The sequence below is a fragment of the Somniosus microcephalus genome, chromosome 10 (assembly GCF_052327205.1).
Source record: "Somniosus microcephalus isolate GS21.2 chromosome 10, FLI_Smic_1.0, whole genome shotgun sequence".
NCBI lineage: Eukaryota > Metazoa > Chordata > Chondrichthyes > Squaliformes > Somniosidae > Somniosus > Somniosus microcephalus.
Window position 1 is genome coordinate 170031695 of NC_140996.1, and position 20933 is coordinate 170052627.

General features: G+C 44.1%; 1 protein-coding gene across 1 annotated transcript in view; it reads left to right on the forward strand.

Moving 5' to 3' along the window:
* zmym2 (zinc finger, MYM-type 2) overlaps positions 1-20933 on the forward strand; it is a 170926-nt gene that overhangs the window by 77067 nt on the left and 72926 nt on the right. Inside the window, exon 6 of the mRNA XM_085999145.1 lies at positions 3121-3301. Coding sequence (XP_085855271.1) covers positions 3121-3301 — 181 coding nt within the window. The remainder of the gene's footprint in view (positions 1-3120; positions 3302-20933) is intronic.

Sequence of the window (20933 nt, forward strand, 5' to 3'; positions counted from 1 at the left end):
CAAGTTGCCGGAAAATTTACACATTAGTAACGGCATGTGCATTAAACTTGCGATTATTTTAGCAGCAAATTCTGACCCATTGTTTAGCAGTTACTCCATTTGACAGTTCAATTAAGCGAATGGCTAATATGTAAATCTGATTGTCCAGCTAACATTGATGCAATTTTGGTGATAACATTTTACTGAAATGCTTTCTGGCTGCAGGTGTGTGAAGTGTAGGAGATCCTGTGAAATTATGATGCAGATTGCTACCTCATGAAGAATACTTTCTTGGAGAATTTTTAGCATATGTTGAAATGCAGTGATTTTTTGTAATAAAGCTACATTCCCTTTTTAAATGATTTGCTTGATGCACACCAGTGCAAGTTATGTGACATGCTTTTTTTATTGCAAACCTAGTGGATTTCCAGTACCATTGCTCTCTGTATGTCAGTTGCTGTACTGTTTTTTTTATAATAACAGAGAAATTATAAATGTTATTCTGTAAGGTGGAGATCTGTGCCTTAAGATCAAGAAGTCCAATTGTTGTTAGACTCGGGTTAGCCAGATTTTAATTGTTCTTTGAACAGAAAACTTTGCCTGTCATTTTCAGACTGAAGGTTAAAAGTGCAACTCAGAAATGTTTGGTGTTTTAAGATTATTTTGCATTTGTAACAGTGTCTGACATGCTATTTTTGATGTATTGCTAGCCAATCGCTCATGGTGAGCCAGGATGCACTGTTTTATACAACAGGAGTGTTATGCAATGTAATAGTGTTTTATCTGAGCTGCTCATTTACAGTGACTGAACAGATCAAATTCAATTTTAATTTCATGGTATTTTAAAATTTCTAGTGTTTTCACGATCAAAATTCTGCTATTGTCTATTTTTCCTTCAAAAGTAAATCATCGCCTCGATTATTTATTTCCTTTACATATTACCTTTTTTAAAACCCGGAATAGTTATCTATATTTAGCAGCATTAGAGAGGGGTAGGTCATGGGACATATGGAGGAACTGGGAATGGGCGTCTTGGAGTTTGTCAGCACTACAGTGGGGGTCTTGGGATTTTCACTGGGGGATAGAACATGGGGTTGACCTTGTGGGGTATTTCCCAGGTTTACGAGTAAGAAAGAAGGAGTTTAATTTATATAGTGCCTTTCATGACCTCAGGGTGTCCCATAGTGCTTCACAGCCAGTTACGTACTCTTGAAGTGTGGTCAACTGTTGTAATCTAGGAAATGTGGCAGCCAATTTGCGCGCAGCAAGGTCCCACAAACAGCAATGTGATGATCAGATCATCTGTAGATTCAGTGATGTTGGTTGGGGGATAAATATTGGCCAGGGCACTGGGAGAATGCCGCTGCTGCACTTCCTCGTGGGATCTTATACAACCACCTGAGAAGGCAGACAGGACTTCTGTCATCCGAAAGTACTGGTCTGGAGTGGAATTTGAACCCACAACCTTCTGACTCGGAGGCGAGAGTGCTACCACTGAGCCAAGGCTGACACCCAGTACGAGTACTAGGGGGTCGGGAGGCCAAGAGGGTCCTGAGGTCTGGCAACAAAATGGGGAGAGATAAAAGCAGAGAAATGTAAAGGTTCCACTCTCCCTCTCTATCACTGGAAGTCAGTAAGTAAGCACTTGGTTAATTTAATAAATGCAAAAATTGCATAATTGACAAAAGATCCCTTTTTTTTACATTGCTTTGAACATTAAATCGTTTAAAAATTCATGTTTTATGCTGTTTCTGTATTTGGATACACACAACTCATTTATTTTTACGTTTGAACCCCAAAATGCTTTACTGATACTTGCAAACAGCAAGTTCCCCCATGAACGGCGAGTTGTGCCATTGGTTGTAAAAATTTGTAACATTTACCCCCAAAAAGATGAATAACCTTGATAAAAGTCCCAAAGCTCACTTTTTAAATTCACAAAATTTAATGACTTCACACTACAACGGTTGACTGCAAGGGAGCAGAGCTTAGTGCTGAGGGTGAATGTTTGACTCAAAAATAAACTATATTTCAAGCCAAACTGGGTGGGGAGAAACTTGTCGTGATTGACATAGACTGCAACCAATCGGGGAGAACAAAGGCATTTACAGGGGAAACAGCAAAGCCAACACATTAATCCAAATTCACCTGGCAGTTGAGTTTAAAATAATTTTGGGGAAAAAATACTGTGGTAGTCTGGGCAAAGACATTTTGACTTTTCCATTGAGAAAAATATATATTTTTTAATAAATGTTCACTTTATTCCCAAGTACAAACAAAACAGATACTGTTAATCACCCATTTGTTTGTCTGGTTGTCTCGGGAGTAAAATTAAGCAGTTCATGATAGATTACACATTTTATAATATAACAGTTTAAATATAAAACAGAACTGGAAAAAAAATAAAAATTTGCCCTCCATATTGTTTTGCAATAATTTGGAAAACAAAAAAGTCACAAATCCTATTTCAGATTGAGCAGAGACAACCTTCTATTTCCACCGAGAATCCTACTGATGCATGGTATGAAATAGTGCAAACTGTACACGCCCAGACTACAGCATGTACCCTCAGCTGGCTAGCTTTAGGAAACAGGAACTTCAAGCTAGTCTTTTGAAAAAGACCAAAACCTTCAAATAAAAACATTAATGAAGCTATTCAAAATATATGAAAGACTACGTAATCGGTATCTCTAATAAGGATACTGTGTAATGAGTCATTTTTGTTGTTTTTAGAAACGCTAATTTAAACCAGTACCCAAAACTGTAGCAATGTCTTTATGCTGCGTTCATAAACAATTCAGGGCTGGCCCCACTGGCATTGATTTTTTTTTTCCTCTCGCACAAGTAGATCCCAATGTTGGGGTATTTTAAGGTTGCTTCCCCTGAAAATTATGATCTAACAGTTTTTAGTCAGTTCCTAATTTATATTATAAAAACCTTGAAAGCAGTTTAGTTGAAAATATTTTGGATAGGTTTGTAACAGCACTAGTATTTTGTAAGAGAGGAACAAAGACGTCACTGTTTCTCCATTTGTAACACCATATATCCCTCCATAACTTTTTCATTTTAAAATGTAATGTTGCATAATTTAAAAAAAAAGTGATGTGATATACTAATGAGACTTGTTATCCTATTTCGCAGAGAGATAACTAATACGAAGGGAACAATTGTTGCACAAGTAGATTCCAGTGAAACATTCCAGGAATTTTGCAGTACGTCCTGCTTATCTTTTTATGAAGAGAAACAAAAGGCTCCAGCACATACAAGTCATGTTACCCAAGGAAATTATGGGAAATGTACCATTTGTGGCAAAATGACTGAGGTACACTTTCTATCTTTTATTTTTTTCCAAACTGTTGCATTTGAATTTTCTTGCAGGTAGCATGAACACAGCTGAGCTACCTGGTTTGTTTTGACATGTAGCTTAAGGTCTTCTTCCAATTAGAATCTTTACTTACATAGAATTACATAGAATATACAGCACAGAAACAGGCCATTCGGCCCAACCAGTCCATGCTGGCGTTTATGCTCCACTTGAGCCTCCTCCATCCTTCCTCCTCTAACTCTTATCAGCATAACCCTCTATTCCCTTCTCCCTCATTATCTAGCCTCCCCTTAAATGCATCGAAACAATTCGCTTAAACCACTCCCTGTGGTAGCAAGTTTCACATTCTCACTACTCTCTGGGTAAATAAGTTTCTTCTGAATTCTCTCTTTGATTTCTTGGTGACTATCTTATATTGATAGGTCTAGTTTTTCTCTTCACAAGTGGAAACACTCTCTGTGTCTACTCTGTCAAAACCTTTCAAAAGTATAAGAGACCCAGCCTGTTCATCTTTTCCTGATGGGTATTGACATGAATCTTGTCATTCATGTGAAAATGACTTACATAATAATACTGGGTGGCCTGCTGGTGGCGCTGTCCAGGGAGAGTATAAATACTCGGGCATGGGCCCAGCTTGTGCAGGACATTCTTTAACAGGAACTAGTGAAGGACACAACTAGATCTCCATGTTGAAAAACAGTTAATTAAAGCCTTGTTTAATACTTAGACCAAGTGCCTAGTAGTTTTCTTACGTCAGGTATAACCTTGCATTTCTGGTATCATTCTTGTAAATCATTTTTGCACCCTCTCCAGTGCCTCTATTTTTTTTATAATATGGCAACCAGAGCTGTATACAGTCCTCCAAGTGTGGTCTAACCAAGGTTCGAGACAAGTTTAACATAACTTCTCTATTTTCAATTCCATCCCTCTAGAAATAAACCCTAGTGCTTGGTTTGCTTTTTTTATGACCTTATTAACCTGCGTCACTACTTTTAGTGACTTGTGTATTTGTACTCCCCAGATCTCTCTGCTCTACCACATTTAGATTCTTAGTTTCCAAGTAATATGTGACTTCATTTTTATTACCAAAATATAATGCCTCGCACTTATCTGTGTTGAAATGAATTTGCCAATTATATGCTCATTCTGCATGTTTATTAATGTCTTCTTGTAATTTGTTGTTGTCCTCCTCAGTATTGCACATCTTGTACCATGTGGGGACTCCAGGATGATTTCCGTGTCCTGGACAACCATATGTGCAGGAAGTGGCGTCAGCTGGAGGAGCTCAAGCTCCAGATTTCTGAGCTTGAGCAGCAGCTGGCGTCACTGTGGTGCATCCGTGAGGCTGAGGGCTACGTGGGTAGCATGTTTCAGGAGGTGGTGACCCCGCAGCATAAGAGTGTGCAGGCAGAGAGGGAAACGGTGACCGTCAGACAGACGAGGAGGACCAGGCAGATCGTGCAGGAGTCCCCTGAGTGCATCTTGCTCTCCAACCAGTATTCAGTACTGAATACTGGTGAGGGAAATGGTTCTTCTGGGGAGCATAGCCACATCCAAGTCCATGGCACCACAGGTGGCCCAGCTGTACAGTGGGGTGAGGAGGAAGATCGGGAAAGCCATAATAATAGGAGATTCGATAGTTAGGGGAACAGACAGGCATTTCTGCGGCTACAGACATGATTCGAGGATGGTATCTTACCTCCCTGGTGCCAGGGTCAAGGATGTCACTGATCAGCTGCAGAACATTCGGAGGGGGGAGGGTGAACAGTCAGAGGTCGTGGTCCATATCGGTATCCACGACATAGGTAGAAAGAGGGATGAGGTCCTGCAGGCAGATTTTAGGGAGCTAGGAAAGAGGACTTCAAAAGTAGTAATCTCCGGATTACTCCCGGTGCCACGAGCTAGCGAGTATAGAAATAGGAGGATATAGCAGATGAATGCGTGCAGGAGGGAGGGCTTTAGGTTCCTGGGACATTGGAACCGGTTCTGGGAGAGGTGGGACCTGCACAGGCCGGGTGGGTTGCACCTCAACAGAGCTGGGACCAATGTCCTCACCGGGGGGGGGGTTTGCTAGTGCTGTTGGGGAGGGTTTAAACTAATTTGGCAGGGGGATGAGCACCAGGATGTAGCATTAGAAAGGAGAAACCAGGTGCACAAAGGATGCAGAGAGACAAATTGCGCTAGAGTAAGAAATAGTACGGTATTCGGTGGGGACAGACTAAGAGAGAATTTTATTAGTTCATGGGATTTGGGCGTTCCTTGCAAGGCCAGCATTTATTGCCCTTGAGAAGGTGGTGGTGAGCCACCTTCTTGAACTGCTGCAGTCCATGTGGTGAAGGTATTCCCATAGTGCTGTTAGGGAGTTCCAGGATTTTGACCCAGCGACGATGAAGGAACGGCGATATACTTCCAAGTCCGGATAATGTGTGAATCCGAGGGGAACTTGGAGGTGGTGGTGTTCCCATGCGCCTGCTGCCCTTGTCCTTCTAGGTGGTAGAGGTCGCTGGTTTGTGAGGTGCTGCCGAAGAAGCCTTGGCGAGTTGCTGCAGTGCATCTTGAAGATGGTACACACTGCAGCCACGGTACGCCGGTGGTGGAGGGAGTGAATGTTTAAGGTGGTGGATGGGGTGCCAATCAAGTGGGCTGCTTTGTCCTGGATGGTGCCAAGCTTCTTGTGTTGTTGGAGCTGCACTCATCCAGGCAAGTGGAGAGTATGCCATCACATTCCTTACTTGTGCCTTGTAGATAGTGGAAAGGCTCAATACAAGAAGGTCAAAGATAGGTTTACAATGCATGTGTGTGAATGTACGAAGTGTGGTAAATAAGGTTGGTGAGTTGCAGGCGCACATAGACACATGGGAATATGATGTTGTGGCGATATCTGAGACCTGGCTCAAAAATGGGCAGGATTGGGTACTAAATATTCCTCGATACAAGGTGTTCAGGAAAGATAGGGAAGGAAAGAAAGGAGGTGGGGTAGCAGTATTGATTAAGGAGAATATTACATTGCTGGAGAGAGAGGATGTCCTGGAGGGGTCAAGGACAGAATCTATTTGGTTAAAGTTGAGAAACAATTGAGGTGCCATTACAGTACTAGGTGTATTCTGTAGGCCACCAACTAGTGGGAAGGACATGGAAACATAGAAAAATAGCAGCAGGAGTAGGCCATTCGGCCCTTGGAGCCTGCTCCGTCATTCAATATGATCGTGGCTGATCCTCTATCTCAATACCATATTCCTGCTCTCTCCTTGTACCCCTTGATGCCTTTTGTGTCTAGAAATCTATCTATCTCCTCCTTAAATATATTCAGTAACTTGGCTTCCACAGCCTTCTGTGGTAGAGAATCCCACAGGTTCACCACCCTCTGAGTGAAGAAATTTCTCCTCATCTCAGTCCTAAATGTCCTACCCTGAGACTGTGACCCCTCATTCTAGACCCCCCAGCCAGGGGAAACATCCTCCCTGCATCCAGTCTGTCTAGTCTTGTCAGAATTTTATATGTTTCAATGAGATCCCCTCTCATTCTTCTAAACTCTAGTGAATTCAGGCCTAGTCAACCCAATCTCTCCTCGTACGACTGTCCTGCCATCCCAGGAATCAGTCTGGTGAACCTTCGCTGCACTCCCTCTATGGCAAGTATATCCTTTCTTGGGTAAGGAGACCAAAAGTGCACACAGTATTCCAGGTGTGGTCTCACCAAGGCCCCAACTGTAGTAAGACATCCTTGCTCCTGTACTCAAATCCTCTTGCAATGAAGGCCAACATACCATTTGCTTTCCTAACTGCTTGCTGCACCTGCATGTTTGCTTTCAGTGACTGGTGAACAAGGACACCCACCCAGGTCCCTTTGTACATCAGCATTTCCCAATTTAGCACTATTTAAGTAATACTCTACCTTTCTGCTTTTCCTACCGAAGTGGATAACTTCACATTTATCCACGTTATACAGCATCTGCCATGTATTTGCCCACTCACTCAACTTGTCTAAATCACTTTGAAGCCTATTTGCATCCTCCTCACAATCCCACCTAGTTTCATGTCGTCAGCAAACTTGGAAATATTACATTTGGTTCCCTCATCCAAATCATTGATAATATACTGTGAATAGCTGGGGCCCAAGCACTGATCCCTGCGGTACCCCACTAGTCACCGCCTGCCACCCTGAAAAAGACCCATTTATTCCTACTCTCTGTTTCCTGTCTGTTAACCAATTTTCAATCCATGCCAGTATATTACGCCCAATCCCATGTGCTTTAATTTTGCACACTAACCTCTTATGTGGAACTTTATCAAAGGCCTTCAGAAAATCCAAATCCCAAGGTGTTTTATAAGTCTATTAAGGGCAAGAGGATAACCAGGGAAAGAGTAGGGCCCATTAGGGACCAAAGTGGCAATCTGTGTAGAGCTGGTAGATGTAGGTGAAGTTTTAAATGAATATTTTGCATCTGTGTTCACTATGGAGAAGAACGATATAGGCATAGAAATCGGGCAGGGGGATTGTGATCTACTTGAACAAATTAGTATTGAGAGGGAGGAGGTACTAGCAGTTTTAGCGGGCTTAAAAGTGGATAAATCCCCAGGCCCAGACGAGATGTATCCCAGGCTGCTGTGTGAAGCAAGGGAGGAGATTGCAGGGGCTCTGACACAAATTTTCAGAACCTCTCTGGCCACAGGGGAAGTGCCAGAGGACTGGAACAGCCAACATAGTACTATTATTCAAGAAGGGTAGTAGGGATAAACCAGGGAATTACAGGCCAGTGAGCCTAACATCAGTGGTAGGCAAATTATTGGAAAAAATTCTGAGGGACAGAATTAGTCTCCACTTGGAGAGGCAAGGATTAATCAAGGATAGTCAGCATGGCTTTGTCAGAGGGAGATCATGTCTAACCAATTTGATTGAATTTTTCGAGGGGGTGACTAGGTGTGTGGATGAGGGTAGTGCAGTTAATGTAGTCTACATGGACTTCAGTAAGGCTTTTGACAAAGTCCCGCATGGGAGACTAGTCAAGAAGGTAAGAGCCCATGGGATCCAGGGCAATTTGGCACATTGGATCCAAAATTGGCTTAGTGGCAGGAGGCAGAAGGTGATGGTCAAAGGATGTTTTTGTGACTGGAAGCCTGTGTCCAGTGGTGTACCACAGGGATCGGTGCTGGGTCCCTTGCTGTTTGTAGTGTACATTAATGATTTAGATATGAATGTAGGAGGTATGATCAGTAAGTTTGCAGATGACACGCAAATTGGTGGAGTGGTAAATAGCGAGGAGGGAAGCCTCAGGCTACAGGACAATATAGACGGGTTGGTCAGATGGGCAGTACAGTGGCAAATGGAATTTAACCCTGAAAAGTGTGAGGTGATGCATTTTGGGAGGACTCACAAGGCAAGGGAATACACAATGAATGGTAGGACCTTAGGAAGGACAGGGGATCAGAGGGACCTTGGTGTGCATGTACATAAATCCCTGAAGGCAGCAGGACAGGTCGATAAAGTGGTTAAAAAGGCATATGGGATACTTGCCTTCATTAACCGAGGCATAGAATATAAGAGCAGGGAGGTTATGATGGAGCTGTACAAAACGCTAGTTAGGCCACAGCTGGAATACTGTGTGCAATTCTGGTCGCCACACTATAGGAAGGATGTCATTGCATTGGAGAGGGTGCAGAGGAGATTCACCAGGATGTTACCTGGGCTGGAGTGCTTCAGCTATAGAAACATAGAAACATAGAAGATAGGAGCAGGAGTAGGCCATTTGGCCCCTCGAGCCTGCTCCGCCATTCAATGCGATCATGGCTGATCATCCAAATTCAGTACCCGGTCCCTGCTTCTCCCCATACCCCTTGATCCCTTTAGCCTTAAGAAATATATCCAACTCCTTCTTGAATATATTTAATGAACTGGCCTCCACCGCCTTCTGTGGTAGAGAGTTCCACAGGTTCACCACTGTCTAGGTGAAGAAATTCCTCCTCATTTCTGTCCTAAATGGCCTACCCTTTATCCTTAGACTGTGTCCCCTGTTTCTGGACTCCCCAACCATCAGGAACATCCTTCCTGCATCTAGTCTGTCCAGTCCTGTCAGAATTTTATAAGTTTCAATGAGATCACCTCTCATTCTTCTAAAACTCCAGCGAGTACAAGCCCAATCGACCCAATCTCTCCTCATACGTCATTCCTGCCATCCCAGGTATCAGCCTGGTGAATCTTCGCTGAACTCCTTCCATGGCAAGAACATCCTTCCTCCGATAAGGCGACCAAAACTGCACACAATACTCAAGGTGCGGTCTCACCAAGGCCCTGTACAACTGCAGCAAAACATCCTTGTTCCTGTACTCAAACCCTCTCACTACGAAGGCCAACATACCATTGGCCGCCTTAACTGCCTGCTGCACCTGCATGCTTCCCTTCAGCGACTGGTGCACAAGGACCGGGTCTCGTTGTACTTCCCCCTTCTCCCAATCTATTGCCATTTAGATAATCTGCCTTCCTGTTTTTGCCACCAAAGTGGACAACCTCACATTTATCCACGTTATATTGTATCTGCCATGTTTCTGCCCAATCACCCAACATGTCCAAATCATCCTGGAGTTTCTCGACATCCTCTTCACAGCACACACACCCACCCTATGAAGAGAGACTGGGCATGCTGGAGTTGTTTTCCTCAGAGCAGAGAAGGCTGAGGGGGGACCTGATTGAGGTGTACAAAATTATGAGGGGCATAGATAGGGTAGATAGAAAGGAACTTTTCCCCTTTAGTAGAGGGGTCAATAACCAGGGGGTATAGTTTCAAGGTAAGGGGCAGGAGGCTTAGAGGGGATTTGAGGAAAAACTTTTTCATCCAGAGGGTGGTTGGAATCTGGAACTCACTGCCTGAAAGGGTGATAGAGGCAGGAACCCTCACAACATTCAAGAAGCATTTAGACGAGCACTTGAAACGCCATAGCATACAAGGCTACGGGCCAAGTGCTGGAAAATGGGATTAGAATAGACAGGGCTTGATGGCCGGCACGGACACGATGGGCTGAAGAGCCTCTTTCTGTGCTGTAAAACTCTGTGCTGTAATACTCTAATGACTATGACCACATCCACTGGTTCTCCCTTATGTATTCTACCAGTTACATCCTCAAAATACTCCGCTAGGTTTGTCAAGCATGATTTCCCTTTCATAAATCCATGTTGACTTTGTCTAATCCCGTTGATATTTTCTAAGTGTCCTGTTATCACATCCTTTATAATAGACTCTAGCAATTTCCCTACTACTGATGTTCCCTGTTTTCTCTCTCCTTTTTTAAATAGTGGGGTTACATTTGCCACCCTCCAATCTGCAGGAACTGTTCTATAATCTATAGAATTTTGGAAGATGACAACCAATGCATCCACTATTTCCATGGCTACCTCTGTTAGTACTCTAGGGTGCAGATTATCAAGCCCTGGGGATTTATCAGCTTCTAATCCCATTAATTTCTTCAGGACTTTTTTTTTACTAATACTAATTTCCTTTAATTCCTCCTTCTCACTAGACCCTTGGTTCCCTAGCATTTCTGGGAAGTTATTTGTGTCCTCTTCTGTGAAGACAGAACCAAAGTATTTGTTTAATTGCTCTGCCATTTCCTTGTTCCCCATTATAAATTCTCCCATTTCTGACTGTAAGGGATCTACTTCTGTCTTCACTAATCTTTTTCTTTTTACATACTAGAGGAGCAAATTTGCAGGGAAATTACAGAGGGATGCAAGAAATATAGAGTAGTGATAATGGGGGACTTCAACTAACCTACTATAGACTGGGATAGTAATCGTGTGAAGGGCAGAAAGCAGGAAGAATTTCTGAAGTGTGCTCAGGAGAACTTTCTTGATCAGTATGTTTCCGGCCCAACGAGGAAGGAGGCATGCTGGATCTGGTTCTGGGGAATGAGTTGGATCAAGTGAAGCAAGTGTCAGTAGGGGAACATTTAGGGAACAGTGATCATAGTATCATAAGGTTTAGATTAGCTGTGGAAAAGGACAGGGAGCAATCTAGAGTAAAAATACTTAATTGGAGGAAAGCCAATTTCAGTGGGTTCAGAATTGATCTGGCTCGGGTAAATTGGAATCAAAGATTGGCAGGCAAAACTGTAATCGAACAATGGGCTGCCTTTAAAGAGGAGGTGGTTCAGGTACAGTCGAGGTACATTCCCATGAGGGGGAAAGGTAGGGCAACCAAAGCCAGAGCTCCCTGGATGACAAAAGAGAGAGAGAAAGATGAAGCAGAAAAGGAGGGCGTATGACAGATGTCAGGTTGAGAATACAAATGAGAACCAGGCTGAATCTAGAAAGTTCAGAGGTGTAGTGTCCGTGTGTAGATAAAGACACTGAAGACAGGAGTTAGTTCATAGGTATTTACTAAGCAAGTCTGGGGGGGGGTTCTAAAGGATATACACAATACACAGGCTTATATAGCCCAAGTGGCAGTTACCGGCATTACGCACACCTGGGGCTCTTAAAGGCACATACACCACAATTCCTCCCCTTCTAGCTAACTAGTACATCATATTTTAAATAATTATTAATTACATGTTATATGCAAAATAATATACATTGCTGTATTAATTAATTATAAGTTAGTCTCTCAGGAGGCTTCCTGACTCGGTCCGGATAACGCCTCGGGGGTGTAGTAGTTTCTGGTGGTGTAGTAGGTTCTTCTGGCAAGGCTGATTCGGCTTGAAGGCCAGTGTCGGGTTCATCGGGTTCCAGTATCACCGGATCGGAGGTAGATATGGGTATCTCTACTTCATCGTTAGATGTATAGAGTGGTGGTGTAGGTTGTCCCTTTTCGGATGACTTGATGATTTGGTCAGCATGGCGCCTTATTATGCTTTCTCCGATGTCCACGGTATACATAAGTGGTCCTAGTCGTGTGCAGATAGTTCCAGGCTGCCATTTCTCGGTACGGTAGTCCCGGGCCAAAACTGGTTGGCCTATCTGGAAGGTCCTAGTTGGTCTTTCATTCATGCCCTGAAACTGCCGGTTCTCCACGTCCCTTCGGATGTTGGGCTTGACCAAATCCAGCCGGCATCTTAGGTTTCTATTGTAGAACATCATGGCGGGAGTTTGGTTGGTAACCATATGTGTTGCATTCCTGTATGCAAATAAGAAGTTATCCACCTTGTGCTGAAGTTATGTCTTCATTACCCATGGCCTTTATGGCCTTCTTGAAGGTCTGGACAAACCTTTCAGCCAATCCATTGGTGGCGGGATGGTATGGGGCGGACGTGTAGTGCTTTACCCCGTTGTTCTTTAAGAACTTTCTGAATTCTTCGGACACAAATTGCGGTCCATTATCAGAACATATCTGTTCCGGCAGCCCATTCCTGGCAAATATGGTCCTTAATACTGTGATGGTTTTTTCCGTGGTGGTGGAGGACATCTTTATTACCTCCGGCCACTTGGAGTGTGCATCAACTGCGATTAAGAACATTGAGTCCATAAATGGACCAGCAAAGTCGATGTGCACCCTTTGCCAGGGAGATGAGGGCCACGCCCATGGATGTAGAGGGGCCTGTGGCGGAGCATTTTGGACCTTCTGGCATCCTAGGCAGCTCTTGGTCATGTCTTCGATGTCTCCATCGATACCTGGCCACCATACAAATGCCCTAGCTAGGTTCTTCATTTTCACTCCACCCAGATGCCCCTCGTGAAGCTCCTTTAGTACTTTATCCTGGAGTTTGGGTGGAATCACCACTCTGGATCCACACATCAAGGTTCCTCGGCACACTGACAGCTGTTCTCTTCTTTGCGAAAATGCTGGCAACAGTGGCTCGCCATGTGCTGGCCATCCCTTCACTGTTAAATCGTAGACCCGTGAGAGAGTAGGGTCATTTCTTGTCTCCCTTTCAATGGCAGAATTTGTCACCGGTAGACATTCCACTATGGTAGAGTGGAATATCTCTACTGGGTCTACTGTAGGTGCCTCTTCTATCGTTGGCAACGGTAGGCGCGATAAACCGTCAGCATTCCCATGCTGTTTTGACCCTTTGTATTCAATGTTGTATTGGTGTGCCCCTAGAAAAAGGGACCACCTCTGTAGTCTTTGTGCCGTCATAATGGGGACACCTTTTTTAGGGTTGAATATGGAGATGAGGGGTTGATGGTCAGTCAGCAAGGTAAATTTTTGTCCGTGTAGGTAATGATTGAATTTCTTCACTCCCCATACCAGGCTGAGTGCTTCCCTGTCTATCTGGGCATAGTTACGCTCAGCTGAGTTCAATGAGCGTGACGCAAAAGCTATCGGCCGTTCCGAGCCATCAGGGAATCTATGGGACAATACCGCTCCTATGCCGTAAGGGGATGCATCGCACGCCAGTCTGATTGGTAGTGATGGGTTGTAATGAGCCAAGACTTTCTCGGATGTGATTAAGTCTTTACATTTATGGAAGGCACGTTTACAGTCTTCGTTCCATTTCCAAATCACTCCTGTCTGTAGAAGATCATTAAGAGGGTGTAGAAGAGTTGATAAGTTCGGTAAAAATTTATGATAGTAATTTATTAATCCCAGGAATGACCTTAATTGTGAAACATTTTCAGGTGCTGGGGCTTTTACAACTGCTTCAATTTTTTCAGGTGACTTATGCAACCCTTCCTTATTAATTATGTGGCCACAATATGCTATCTGATTTTGGAAAAATTCGCACTTGGGGCGATTTGCTCGCAGGCCCCGTTCTTTCAGCCTAGTGAGCACCTGCTCCAAATTGGCAAGGTGCTCGTTGTTGTTTTCTCCTGTTACAAGGATGTCGTCTAGGTAGCATTGAGTCCCCGGAATCCCTTGCAGGACTTGCTCCATAGCTCTTTGCCAGATAGCTGGAGCTGATGCTACTCCAAAAACCAGTCGATTGTACTGGTACAGGCCTTTGTGTGTGTTTATTGTGAGGTACTTTTTAAGAGGTCTCCTCAACCTCCATCTGTAGATATGCCTGTGCCAAGTCAATTTTTGTGAAACGTTTTCCTCCGGATAGTGAGGCGAAAATATCTTCTATCCTTGGAAGAGGATACTGTACTGTGTGAAGGACCGGGTTTACAGTCACCTTGAAGTCCCCACAGATGCAAATTTTTCTCTGTTCCTCAGAGTTATTTTTCAATGCTTTTTTTCATGACTGGAACAATGGGTGTTGCCCATTCGCTCCAATCTATTTTGGATAATACGCCTGCCTTTTCCAAATTCTCCAGCTCTGCCTCGACTGCCGGACGTATTGCGTATGGCACTGGTCTTGCCTTAAAAATTTTTGGAATTGCTGCATCTTCCACTTTTATTGAGGCGGTGATGCCTTTCAAGGTTCCTAGTTTCTCTTGAAACACCTCTTTGGCGTTGGCCAAGATGTCTTTTAATCGTTCAGGTATGATGTCATCATTGTTTTTTTCCTTACTGGTCACTGTCAGTGCCTGAATGGAGTGCCAGTCTAAACGTATCATCCTTATCCATTCACGTCCCAACAACGGTGGACCACCATCTTGTAGAATGTATAAATACAACTTTTGTATTTCTTTGCCATTGTATACCACAGGCACCCTTATTTTTCCTTTGGGGTAGACTTTCTGCCCCGTATATGTTTTTAAGATAATGGATGTGTCTTTTAGAGGTATATGCGAAAATAGCCTCTCGTAATCTCGTCGATTTATTACGGTTAGAGCTGATCCTGTATCTAGCTCCATTTTAACTGGGGACCCTGCTATTGTGAGGGTAACCCAAATGGTTTGGTAATCCTCTTTGGCAAGTACATTATGTAATTTGAGACAGCTTAGTCTCTTGTTTCCGGAGTCGCTATCGCTATTCTGGTCTTCGGAGCTATTGTCCGTCATCATTTGTACCTTCCTGTACTTTTCTTTATTGATTTTTTGTTTTCTGTCAGTGGATTTATTTTGTCCAGATTGGCAAACCCGTGCAATGTGTCCAATCTTACCGCATTGCCTGCATGCTTTGCCCTTGAACCAGCAGTCCCTCTGGTTATGGATGGATCTGCCGCAGCGATAACATCTTCCGAACTCCTGTGTCATTTCATGGGTGCCGAAGTCCTGTGTCTCTTGTTGTATTTCTGCAGCTCCTTTTGCTGCTGCTTCGTATGATACAGCCATACTGAAAGCTTTGTCCAATGTTAAATCTTTTTCAGAAAGCAGTCTTTTTTGTGTTCCTTCACTTAAGAGACCGCAAACAAATTTGTCTCGAAGATAATCCGATAGTCCTGCTCCGAATTGGCAGTACTTTGATAACTTTCTTAATTCGGTTAGGTAATCAGCGTTACTTTCATTCTTGTGTTGATTTCTCTTGAAGAACTTGAATTGTTCCGCTATCAGCAGCGGTGTTGGGTTTAAATGCTCCTGCAGGGTATCAACAATTTCTTTAAAAGTCTTGTCCTTTGGTTTGGCTGGAGTGATTAAATTTCGTAACAGCCCGTATGTCTTCGCGCCCATTAAGTTCAGAAGTACTGAAGCTTTTTTTTCATCTGCTATTCCATTTGCAGTGCAATAAACCTCTACTCTTTCCACGTATGTGGTCCAATCTTCTATTTCGCCATCAAAAGCCTCAATATTACCAGATTTAGGCATTTCAGAAAAGATATGGCGCTTCCTGCGCTTTTTTTTTCTGTAGCAACGATATGGCGCTTCCCGCGCTTTCCCCGCCGCTGCTACCGATAACAACGCTGTTTTACTGTGGTTTCCGTTTATTCACTGTTGGAGACTCGTTCCCGACGGAGGTTTAAACGCTGACCTTGCCGCGCCGGCCGTCTCCCGAGTGCATCCTCCCAGTCCGTTATTGCTTGCCTCCGATTTCGCTGCCTGTCACAGCTGTAGAGCCCGCCGCTGGAGCTCCAGCCTGACGCCCAGGAAGGATTAGTGCAGTACCTGCCACCAGCTTGGCCAGCTGGTGAAACCACAGTTTGTCTTACTTCTTTGAGTCTTCTGGACGCTGGAGGAATCGATGTCCTTGAGGTGCTGCCGAATTGCAGGTAAGTCCGTTTCCACTTCGTCGCCACTGTAGTGTCCGTGTGTAGATAAAGACACTGAAGACAGGAGTTAGTTCATAGGTATTTACTAAGCAAGTCTGGGGGGGGGTTCTAAAGGATATACACAATACACAGGCTTATATAGCCCAAGTGGCAATTACCGGCATTACGCACACCTGGGGCTCTTAAAGGCACATACACCACAAGAGGGGAAGTGAAAAAGGAAATAAGAGGGGCAAAGAGAAAATATGAGATAGTTGGCAGCTAACATAAAAGGGAATCCAAAAGTCTTCTATAGGCATATAAATAGTAAATGGGTAGTAAGAGGAGGGGCGGGGCCGATTAGGGACAAAAATGGAGACCTACGCATGGAGGCAGAGAGGGCATGGCTGAGGTGCTAAGTGAGTACTTTGCATCTGTCTTTACCAAGAAAGAAAATGCTGCCAAAGTCATAGTGAAAGAGGAGGTAGCTGAGATACTGGATGGGATAAAGATTGATAAGGAGGAGGTACTAGAAAGGCTGTCTGTACTTAAAGTTGATAAGTCACCAGGACCGGATGGGATGCATCTAAGATGCTGAGGGAAGTAAAGGTGGAGGTAGTGGCCATAATCTTCCAATCCTCCTTGGATACGGGGGTGGTGCCAGAGGACTGGAGAATTGTAAATGTTACACCCTTGTTCAAAAAAGAGTGCAAGGATAAACCCAGCAACTACAGGCTTGTTAGTTTAACCTCGGTAGTGGGGAAGCTTTTAGAAACGATAATCCGGAACAAAATTAACAGTCACTTGGACAAGTGTGGATTAATTAAGAAAAACCAGCGCGGATTTGTTAAAGGCAAATCGTGTTTAACTAACTTGATTGAGTTTTGTGATGAGGTAACAGTGTTGATAAGGGCAATGCGGTTGATGTGTACATGGACTTCCAAAAGGCGTTTGATGAAGTGCCACATAATAGGCTTGCCAGCAAAGTTGAAGCCCATGGAATAAAAGGGACAGTGACAGCATGGATACGAAACTGGCTAAGTGATAGGAAACGGAGAATGGTGAACGGTTGTTTTTCGGACTGAAGGAAGGTATACAGTGGTGTTCCCCAGGGGTCGATACTGGGACCACTACTTTTCTTGATACATATTAATGACTTGGACATGGGTGTGCAAGGCACAATTTCAAAATTTGAGTATGACACAAAACGTGGAAGTATAGTGAACAGTGAGGAGGATAGTGATAGACTTCAAGAAGACATAGACAGGCTGGTGGAATGGGCGGACACGTGGCAGATGAAATTTAACGCAGAAAAGTGCGAAGTGATACAGTTTGGTAGGAAGAACGAGGAGAGGCAATATAAACTGAAGGGTACAATTCTAAAGGGGGTTCATGAACAGAGACACCTGGGGGTATATATGCACAAATCGTTGAAGGTGGCAGGGCAGGTTGAGGAAATGGTTAAAAAAAGCATACGGGATCCTGGGCTTCATAAATAGAGGCATAGGGCTGGATTTTCATTCAGAAGTCAGGAAGGAGGTGGGACTACAACTTTTGGGTTGTAGTCCCGCCTCCATCGAGATGCGGCCAATCCGCGCAATTTTCACTTGATTGACCTTGTTGAGCCCGCCCAGCGGGCTCAGCAGGCCAATTGAGGGCCACCTGGCAACAGGTGACGTCACAGACTGAAATTTCATCTGTCAAGACGTGTTGACAGATGAAATATCAGTGTTTCACAGCTGTTTGAAGCTGTCAAACACTGACAGTCTTCTAACCTGAGTCCTTCTACGCAGACTCCGTTAGAAATCTCGCCGGCACTGAAAGCTGCAGGCTGTCACTTTTGACAGCTCGCGGCCATTCTGCTTTCTGTGCTAGCTGAATGATGGACTCCCGAAACCCAGAGGAAGGAAGGCTGTAAAGGTAAGTACAGGTAATTTAAACTTCTTTACACACTTTAGACACACCAAACACACTTACCTTTGCACTCATGCACCCATCGCTCACCTGAACACCGACATCGCGACCCCTTCAACCCGACGGCCCGACGACTCTAACTTGGCGTGGTTTGGAGCCGTCGGGAATCCCACACGACAACCTTCAAAATAAGGATTAGGCTAAAAACTGCCTGTTAACTACCTGTTAACAGGCAGTTAATTGGCACTAATCCCTTCCCGCCTCGGGTCGGCGGGTCCCAGTGTGGGGCGGGTACCCGCCTCCTTTGAAACTTACATGGAGGCGGGTTTTGGGCGGGACGGTGTCGGGACCCCCGAATTCGGGATTTTAGCCCCCCGCACGCCCAAAAGCCTGCCTCACGGCACACTGAAAATCAACCCCATAGAGTACAAAAGCAAGGAAGTTATGGTGAACCTTTATAAAACATTGGTTCGGCCTCAACTGGAGTATTGTGTCCAATTCTGCGCACTGCATTTTAGGAAGAATGTGAAGGCCTTAGAGAGTGTGGAGAATGGTTCCAGGGATGAGGGACTTCAGTTACATGGATAGACTGGTGAAACTGTGGTTGTTCTCCTTAGAGCAGAGAAGGTTGAGAGGAGATTTGATAGAAGTGTTCAAAGTCATGAGTGGTCTAGACAGAGTAGATAAAGAGAAACTGTTCCCATTGGCGGAAGGTTCAAGAAACAGAGGACACAGATTTAAGGTGATTAGCAGAAGAACCAAAGGTGACATGAGGGGGAAAAAATTTACGCAGCGAGTGGTTGTGATCTGGAATTCACTGCCTGAAAGGGTGGTGGAGGCAGATTCAATTGTGGCTTTCAAAAGGAAATTGGATAAGTGCCTGAAGGAAATAAATTTGCAGGGCTACGGGGGAAAGGGCAGGGGAGTGGGACTAGCTGAAGTGCTCTTGCAGAAAGCTGGTATGGGCTTGATGGGCCAAATGGCCTCCTTCTGTGCTGTAACCATTGTATAATCCCTATGGCCTATCTCTTGGCACCCCCCCCCCCCTCAAATTTGGCGTCATTCGCAAATTTAGAAATTGTGTTTTTGATTCCAAAGTCTAAATCGTTAATATAAATTGTGAACAACCGTGGACCCTAAAATGATACTTGTGGGACCCCACTTTCCACCTTCTGCCACTCTGAATAGCTACCTTTTACCCCTACTCTCTGCTTTCTGTCTTGCAGCCAGCAAGCTTTCTATTCTGCTACTTGTCCCCTGATTCTGCATGCTCTGAACTTATTCATTAGTCTATTATGTGGCACCTTAGCAAAGGCCTTTTGGAAATCTAGATAAATTACATCTCTAAATTACATCTACTGCATTACCCTTGTCTACTCTCTATTACCCCTTCAAAGAATTCAATGAGGTTGGTAAAGTGACATTTTCCCTTTTGAAATCCATGCTGACTATTCATTACATATTTCGTTTCTGGATGTTTTTCTATTTTCTCCTTTAGTCGGGCTGGACTATAGTTCCCTGGACATGTCCTATCTCCCTTCTTCACTCCCACTCCAGGGACTTGAGCACACAAAGCTAGGCTGACACTCCAATGCAATGCTGAGGGCGCGCTTCACTGTCGGAGATGCCGTCTTTCGGATGAGACATTAAACCGAGGCCCCGTCTACTCTCTCAGGTGGACGTAAAAGATCCCAAGGCACTATTTCGAAGATGAGCAGGGGAATTATCCCCGGTGCCCTAGCCAATATTTGTCCCTCAATCAACAGCATTAAAACAGATTATCTGGTCATTATCACTTTGCTGTTTATGGGAGCTTGCTGTGCGCAAATTGGCTGCCGCATTTCCCACATTACAACAGTGACTACACTCCAAAAGTACTTCATTGGCTGTAAAACGCTTTGAGACGTCCAGTGGTCGTAAAAAACGCTATATAAATGCAAGTCTTTCTTTCTTAAATATTGGTATAACTTTAGCTATCCGCCAGTCCCCTGGCACTACGTCCTTTTCTAACGAATTATTAAATATGTGTAATAGTGAATACTCGCAATTCCGAAGCTTATAACCTGTGAGTCCTATGTTGTGACATTGTTAATGTGGAATATAAGGCAGTGGCTTCTTATTCACCAAACTCCCACAATTTAGCTTTAATAATATGTTTTCTTAAGAATTGTAATTTAGTGCATTTAAGTAAAAATGTGTCAAGTTGGTAATACTTTCACCTCTGAATAAGAGGGTTCTAGGTTGAAGCTCCAGTCCAGCACCCGAGCACATAATTTAGATTTGCACTTCAATGCTGTACTGGTGGAGTGCTGTATTGTGAAAGGTGCTGCTCTTCATATGAGATATTAAACCCAGTCCCATCTGCCTGTTCCAGCAGTTCAGCCGGATCTTAAAGATCGCCACAGCACTATTTGAAGAAGAGCAGGGGGTTTCAGGACTTCATTCTGGCTTCAATGAGCACCCCCAAAAAATGATTAACTAGTCATTTATTTCAATATTCCATCTTTCGGATGAGACGTTAAACCGAGGCCCCGTCTACTCTTTCAGGTAGATGTAAAAGATCCCATGGTACTATTTCGAAGAAGAGATGGGAAGTTATCCCCGGTGTCCTGGCCAATATTTATCCCTCAATCAACAACACTAAAACAGATTATCTGGTCATTATCACATTGCTGTTTGTGGGAGCTTGCTGTGCGCAAATTGGCTGCCATGTTTCCTACATTACAACAGTGACTACACTTCAAGAAGTACTTAATTGGCTGTAAAGCGCT